This window comes from Taurulus bubalis (genome assembly GCF_910589615.1).
Source record: "Taurulus bubalis genome assembly, chromosome: 1".
Classification (NCBI taxonomy): Eukaryota; Metazoa; Chordata; class Actinopteri; order Perciformes; family Cottidae; genus Taurulus; species Taurulus bubalis.
This window is the reverse complement of record NC_136589.1, coordinates 26,481,592-26,489,727: the sequence shown is the minus strand read 5'-3', so window position 1 is coordinate 26,489,727 and position 8,136 is coordinate 26,481,592. Positions and strand designations below refer to the sequence as shown.

The 8,136-nt window shown below is 39.7% G+C and overlaps 1 protein-coding gene across 1 annotated transcript in view; it reads left to right on the top strand.

Moving 5' to 3' along the window:
- Positions 1-2,509: 2,509 nt before the first annotated feature.
- Positions 2,510-8,136, top strand: part of LOC306733601 (retinal-specific phospholipid-transporting ATPase ABCA4-like) — a gene marked incomplete at both ends in the record, with an annotated part of 32,556 nt that continues 26,929 nt past the window's right edge. Inside the window, 7 exons of the mRNA XM_079214870.1 lie at positions 2,510-2,575; positions 2,884-2,977; positions 3,151-3,292; positions 3,507-3,646; positions 4,541-4,668; positions 4,875-5,072; positions 7,619-7,708. Coding sequence (XP_079070996.1) covers positions 2,510-2,575; positions 2,884-2,977; positions 3,151-3,292; positions 3,507-3,646; positions 4,541-4,668; positions 4,875-5,072; positions 7,619-7,708 — 858 coding nt within the window. The remainder of the gene's footprint in view (positions 2,576-2,883; positions 2,978-3,150; positions 3,293-3,506; positions 3,647-4,540; positions 4,669-4,874; positions 5,073-7,618; positions 7,709-8,136) is intronic.

Sequence of the window (8,136 nt, the reverse complement as noted above, 5' to 3'; positions counted from 1 at the left end):
AACAGCCAAATAATCCATCACAGTTTGCACAGAGCCTCAGAAGACCTCTCGAGATAAGATAAGATAAGATAATCCTTTATTAGTCCCGCAGTGGGGAAATTACAGGATTACAGCAGCATTGCTCACAAGTGAATGAAAGAATAATAAAATAGAAACAAGTAATATAAATGAATACAAATAAGCATGCCATTACTTGTTGGGTCTTGCCAACCTCTAAAACCCAATCATATTTTTGTTTTAAATAATATACAAAATATGCATATTTAAGAATCTGGAAACAGATTTTTGTTAGAAAAAGGTCTCGCACAATGGATTATTTGCCAACAACTTTTTGCCCATCAGCTATTTCAATGTTTGTTCAGCATGTCAGAGAACCAGGGTTGTGTCTCACACTTTTAGATCGTGTATTCTGTGCCCACTTCTTGCGTGTTAATAATGCAACCTGTGATATTTTGTGTATTCCTGCCGGGGACCCAGTCAGAAAACTATATGGTGATGCAGTTGGACCGTGGAGTTGTGTGCCATGTTAGCCCCCAAGCTACTGTACATAAGACCACCATGTTTGAAGGTTTAAGCCTTGAATTTCCCTCCGTTTTGGGATAAACTAGCTGTGTCTGTTGTACACACAGTTGACAGCAGGTTCAAGTGGGTTTAATGTCCAACTGTCAAGGCTTCAAAATCTCCAAACCTGATTACCCGTGTCACCCTTGTCGAGATGCTCAGAGGCGTGAGTCATTTCAGACGTACGTACTCGCGTGGGACTAAGTCAAAACTCTGATTTAATTTGTAGCTGTTGAGTGACAATAATAACGGATCAATCCTGCTCATGCACGGTTTGATCGTTTTGGCTCCTATTGTGATCAAACCTGGGACCTCTCTCTCTCTACCAGCACCCCTCCTTTCCTTTCCAGCAGATATTCCCCTAATTCTGCCTCAAAATGGATGACTGTTGTCTTTTTTTCTGCCTGCCCATGTTGAGCTGGGAGATTAGAGCAATCAGATTAGGAGTGCTGCTGACCTGCAGGCAGGAGAGAGAGAGAGAGAGAGAGAGCGAGAGAGAGAAAGAGAGAGAGAGAGAGAGAGTGGGCAGCGAGGAGTCACACAGAGCTCTTCTACCTTACTTGATGTTTTCCCCTACTTCAGCTGGTTTGTGAACCTGTTTCTCTCGATGTCGTACGACTTTTATATCATTTCATAAGAGGTAAGGAACTGCTTTGTTCTTCTGTTGACAAAATAGGCTGTGTTGTAAAATCCTGTAAGAGCTGACAGGTGTTTGGTTGCTAATTACTGTTTCTCCGAATGCTTCCAGGCAAATGTAATGTAAAGGTATGAAAACGGAGATCCTGGTGGATGCTCTTTAAAATGTGTTTACCCTCGTGGCTTTTTGTATCTGTTACTTAAAAATGCATTTCTTCATGTTTCTGTCAATCTTGTGCAAGGAAGTCCTTTTCTGTGTAATTACTGTTTGAGTAATAAGGTGATTTCAGAGGAGTCAGACATAATGATACCCTTCACCCTTCTGTTGTAGTCTCACCGTCTTTGTCCTCTTGTGTTTCTAGACAAGTATTTATGTCCCTGCATCCTCAGTCTGCCAGTCTGGGGTAATCTATTGGACATGTCACTCTGAGCAAATTACTCTTCATTTCCCGACATTCTCTGAGCTCATCTGCACATAACTTGTTTATGTTATTGCCGTTTGGAGTTGTTTTATTCTATTTTTTCAGTGTTCAGCTAAAACATGAATTTGTCTTTTGGATTGCACTTGTATAATAGAGTGGGTACAACTGGGATTTATCAATCACATACCAACTCATGTTTATATGTTGTTCAGAACGGTATTAGACTATACATTTTAATATTTGTGATGGTGTTTTATTAACGTGTATGTCAGTGTAGAATAATCCCCTCCTTTTGTCAACATGCCTACACAACAAACCTTAAAGCTGTTAGTGTTTTGCACAGGAGCACCTCGGCTGGGTGTCTGCTTTCCAAGAGGTTTTTCAAAGATGGTCTGTCCAAGGTTGTAGTCAAGACCACCTTTACGTAAATCCACAAATCCAAGTTAATGCGGAGAACCGGTACAGTACATTTTGAGTCGAGCTCGGGTCAAAACCAGATCAAAGTCGGTGCATTTTAAGAGCAACAATGATAAATGTGTCTGATAAGAGATTTCCATAGATCATCGGCTTGGTTTATAGATATGCCATTACATTAAAATCCGTGAAAACGGACAAAAGACAAACATTACCAAAACAAAAACAAACAATGGTCAACCTAGGAAAATATGACATTATAATATTTCAGAAAATTAAGAAAAAGTGAATTAAAACTCAATATTCAAGTGGTCTCAAGACCAGACCCAGTAACTATAGTCCTGCGTCTTTCTGACTGCTTGGTTCCCGACCTCCACTAGATGGTCAAGTGTCTTTGAGAGTCCCACTGATGGAGTTGTCTCTCTGCAGGTTTGTCACCGTCTGATGACCCCTTCCAGGAGTGAAGCTGCGGAGCAATGAAGACAGGCTCTCAAATCCGCCTGTTGCTGTGGAAAAACTGGACCCTCCGCAAGAGACAGAAGGTATTATCATTTGTATGACCTTATAAACAAATTCAGCTTAATGCAAAACAAGTATAGAAACACCACAAACTACAGCTTCCAACAGCCTTCATATATATATATATATATATATATATATATATATATATATATATATATATATATATATATATATATATATATATATATATATATATATATATCAATAAAGTCCCAACATAATATCTTCACACTGGTAGGATTTGTTCCAGGGCCGCTTTGTCCGATTAGATCGTGCAGGTGATCAAATATTTCTTTGTGTAACTCCCACTTTACTTCTTTCTGTCCAGGTCCGCTTCCTGGTTGAGATCTGCTGGCCAGTGCTGTTATTCATTGGTCTGGTGTGGCTGAGGAAGGCCAATCCACTGTACCAACAACATGAATGTAAAAAGAACAACTCAATATCAAGCTATTTTAGGAATCAGTTTCATGAAATTCTGTAAAAAACAAGATGAAAAGTGCCACCTAGAATCTGCTTTTCCTTTCACGGGGAGAATAACACATCTTTACCTTCACCGGCCCTCAAGTTTATATAATTGTGATGTCTATTTCTTCAGGTCATTTCCCCAACAAGGCCATGCCTTCAGCGGGGATTCTGCCCTGGATCCAGGGCATCTTCTGCAACGTCAACAACCCGTGCTTCAGATATCCAACCAGAGGAGAGTCTCCGGGCATTGTCTCGAACTATAATAACTCAGTGTAAGGCCAATCATAGCACCCTGTAAGCCTCCACAGTGCCAGAAACCTCATGAAACTGTCATTTTTTATTTACTTATGTTTTATATTAAATAGGCATTTAAAGACAATTGTTTTGCTAAATTCAAACGATAATTCAATTATACAGAATTACATTTTTTATAATCTAGAATACTTAGTATATTAGACTAATTCAGTGTTTCTCGGCTTGCTCTAGATTGGCCCGGTTCTATGTTGATGTCCAGGAGCTTCTGCTCAACGAGACAGAGGTCCAGCAGCTCAGCCGTCTTTGGCATGATATGTCGTCCTTCTCAAACTTCATGGAGACATTACGCAACAACCCATCTGTGATGTCAGGTAAAGCGCAAATGTGAGAAATGGTTCACACAGCAGGCCATCCCTTCCCTGAAATGGCGAGTAAAAGTTAGTCGTTTCTCTCTCTCTCTCTCTCTCTCTCTCTCTCTCTCTCTCTCTCTCTCTCTCTCAACAAGTCAGCTGTCTTTGATTGTAGCTTTCTGGGAGAAATGTTTAAACCCAACGTGGACATATCTTTCCTGTTAAAACGGTGATTTACAAAAGTTAGGAAAATGAGTCAGGAAACAATAGCAGCACTTTAACCTCTATATCTTGTTGTTTTCTGCACATCCTCTTTCTCTTGGTGTTTCGTGTGTTGTGTTTGACCGCCTTTCTCATCCGTTTTAAAAATTCTCTCTTTGGCTTTAAACGTATCACTTCTATGTAGCATTTTAGCTAAATTAGTCTGTGTACATTGGCATTAATCTTTTATCTTTCACCATCATTTGAGTTGTCAGATGTTAGATCTGGATGAACCGGTGGACGTAAACTGTATACGTTTTTCTTATTGTTTGGGTAACCACTAAAAGCATGTGTCCGTTAAACAAAGATTTATCCAGGACAGTGTATATAATCTCTGTTTTCCCTGTTATTCTGTTGGTCCTTCCTATGCACATGATTGTTCATGACTTGGCCTGAAGGCGCACATTAAAAAGGTTGTTCTTAATATTACTTCAATTCAAATGAGCCAAAAAAGTGTTGGCAGGAATATGCGTATAAGCGTACAAACCCACATCCTCTTGTACACCCTTAACCTTTTCAACCCTGAAACTTCCTGAAAATCCCTTCCAATCTTTCTTGCTGTGGATCATTTCCTCTGTGCGGTCCCCGATGCTGGTCTGGTTTATGTGGTCTTTAGTGGTTCTAACCTTCCACTTTCGCTGCTGTTCCTTGCAGGCCATGGGCTGAAGATAAATGATGTTCTGAAGGATGACGAGGTTCTGACGGCCTTCCTTCTGCGAAACGCTGGTCTCTCGGAGTCTATAGTCTACCAGCTCGTCAATGCAGAAATCCGACTAGAACAGGTGCCATTTGGAGGGATGAATGGGAAAAATTTACGCTTTGACTGACATTAGGTCATTTTGGCTTATTTCGAAACAATATTGAATAACTTAAAAACATTTCTGTGGTTTAAAATCAATATTTAGAGGTATTTGTAATAATAGATAAGGATTATTTTAGACATATTCCACAATAAACCAAGCATTCCTTTTGTTTCCATGCTCCCTAGTTTGCCTTTGGTATCCCAGACCTGCAGCTGAAAGACATCGCCTGCAGCCAGGCCCTGCTGGAGCGCTTCATCATCTTCCCCAGTCGTATGGGGCTCCACGGGGTTCGCAACGCCATGTGCGCCCTCAGCCAGCAAAAGCTGCAGAAGATAGAGGACATCCTCTATGCTAACCTGGACTTCTTCAAAATCTTCAGACTGGTAAATTATGCTTTGAAAAAAATATGCTTCCTGTTGTAAAGTGGATGTTGGTCCTTCCACACATCCTTTCCTCGCTGTTTTTACTTTCTTTGTTGACATGGTAGTCATTATTTCTCTGAAGGATGCAATCAATTCAAATTGATACACTATATATATATATATATATAAATATATATATATGTATATATACATATATCTACATACATACATACATACATACTAGCTCTTGGCAGCAGGACGGTGACAGGACGGCGACTTCATAGTAATGAATGAAGATGTCACCCAGTGGTTTGAATCATTTTTGGACAACAATCACGCCCCATGGTACAACGCAATAAGATATATCTGTCTTTGAATTAGCACAGAAGTCATTGTTAGTTTTGGTCTTTTTAATGGAATTTTCTTACTATAAGAAAAATATGAAATACCCCAATACTTATCCTTCAAGGAAACAAGTCCTTTCATATTGTTTTATACACTGCTCTAACAAAATAGTATAGTAAAGTTGAGATTGTGACATTGTTTTCATATAGCAATGCAACCACATTCTGGATCGTGTACTTCCTTGTGACCGCATATGTGTTGGAAGCTCTTTGTATGTTATGTGTTGGAAGTTCTTTATAGAGCTGCTGGTGATGCCAGGACTGCATGTGAGGCCAAGTAGCTGATACTAGCGTGCTCTGCCAGACCTGTTCATTCAGTCACCGGCTTCATTTTGGGACTAACTCATGCACATTGTTTACAATCATTTACAAATGTAGTTACAAAAAGCAAGAAACATAGAGGAGGAGGAGGAGGACCACAAGTCACAGATCATTCTTCAAAACATTTAAATGTATGTATTTAAATATATGTGTGAAGTATATCCCCTTTCCGAAGTATATTTATATCTATTGAATAGTAAAGATTTTATATAAGGAGATACATCTTTAATCCAAACTTGTTTCCTCTTCACACCTTCTAATTTCTTCTATATCTGTCAGGTGAGTCAGGTGATGGCTCATGGCATTATCCTTCTTGGCCTGTTTTTCTAATGGGCTTAGCTCGACCCCGCCTTCAGTCTGTGAGTTATTCTGTAAGACGGGATGCTGCTTCTTGTATAAATACATTACCAACATGTGCCTGTCTGAAGAGTGCACCTGGTTATTGGTCGTAAGAGAGCCTGACTGAATCAGTGAGAGCATGACAGGAATGCACTGTCTTACATTACCTCTTTTTTGAGGTAAATAGACTCGAGCAGTTGCAGGATTTACATAAAAGAGTCACAGTCTTGATGTAATGGATGTTGGATTGATAGACTAAATTAATATGATCAACATTGATTGACGATGTTATGACAATGACTATAAAGTTATTTAATGCATTTTCATTCTGTATTTCTAGACATTTTTGTATCTTTTTATTTCTCGACTCTTTTAGTAATATTTACTTTTGTTTGCAGTTAAACTACCTCCCCAGAAAAGTACTGTGCTTTCACAACTGATAAAAAGAAATGTAAAGCTCCTGAAAACGTGGCGTATAATGTTAAGTTTTGCTCTATAGCATGAAATATCCATGACTACAAATGCAAAAGCAAAGTAAAAAAAAAACAGAAAAATCATCTTTAGGTTTACTACTCAAAAATAGCTTAATTGGGACTGTGTAGATATGGTTTCATCATATTTGTTTGACAGCCTCCAAACAACCCACCAAATGGCATCCGATTATCATTCAACATTTCTTGACTCTTATAGCAAACACGTCCAATACTTTGCAAGACTATCTTATCTTCCTCGTTATTTAGTACTACAGTAGCATCTTAGTGGGGATCTATGCATTTAACCCATTAGCTCTATTAAGTTTAAAGCCCATTACCACAGTGACCTCTGCCTTGAAACAACTTGTTACGCCTCTCAGCACCCTCCCTTTCTATTCCCTCGCTTTCTCTCTTTCCCTCTTTCCCCCCACACTGCCGCCCTCCTTCCTTCGTTCATTGAAATGCAAGAGCAAGGAATGCAGGAGGAAGGATATCGCATGTGTGTGTGTTTGTCTTTGCATTCAGTGTTTCCGTAGCCCTCAGCACTCTACTCTGACCGGGCCTTTTCTAACGCCTACTGCTAATGGGTTCTCGAGATAAAATAATTGTATGAGGTTTAACGGAAGCGTGTTTTAACATCGATCAACTGATACAGTTCAAGTTTAATTTCCTCCATAAATACAGACGAGACCTACATTGTGTGACAAAAAAAAGAAGGCAGAATGGATAGTGAGATGTTGCTGGTTGTACTATCTGGGTAAAGACAAAAAAATGGATTCCTCTTTGTGACAAAAATTTCTTGGAACTCGGTTTCTAGGAATTTAGGGTTGCTGTTTCACAGGTTTCTTGAAAGGTATGAATGTTTATCCGTCTAAGGTCATCATGGGACATCTCACAGAGGGTTATAATACAGAAGAACAAAGAGCTAATTGTGTTCAACCTCTTCTATTTATCTGTATTCATCTTGTTTTTTTTAAGACGCAGCATAAATATTGCTGACTTGACTGATCTTGTGACTTTGTTTGCCCAGATGCCTCAGGTTATGGACAACAGCTCAGAGGGGATTGACCTGCACCTCTGGGGTCGGGTTCTTAAGGCGACATCGGAGAAGATCCAAGTTGTAAGTGTTCCAAAGAACATCAATCCCTTTTCACTCCTGGCTCCTGCTCCTCTCTTCTGCTCCTCAGTTCTGCAGGATCAGAGGCACCAATATTTTTAGCCCTGCAGGAAACTCGTCTCTTCCGCTGCTCCCAGTTTAAGAATTGCTCACAGAGGAGGCTGAGTGATGGTCTCAACAATGTGGGGTGTGGGGGGTGGGGGGGTGTACAACCTTCATGTGAACTGTACACGCGCTGATGTGTCATTGTAATGTGTGTATGTGCATCATGTTTACATACATACATTCATGTGTGTGTGCTGGCATGTAGCATAGCATGTATCTTTACCACTGTATTTAATTCAGAATCAGAATCAGCTTTATTGGCCATGTATGTTTACACATACATGGAATTTGACTCCGGTTTCACGCAGCTCTTCGTACTTATATAC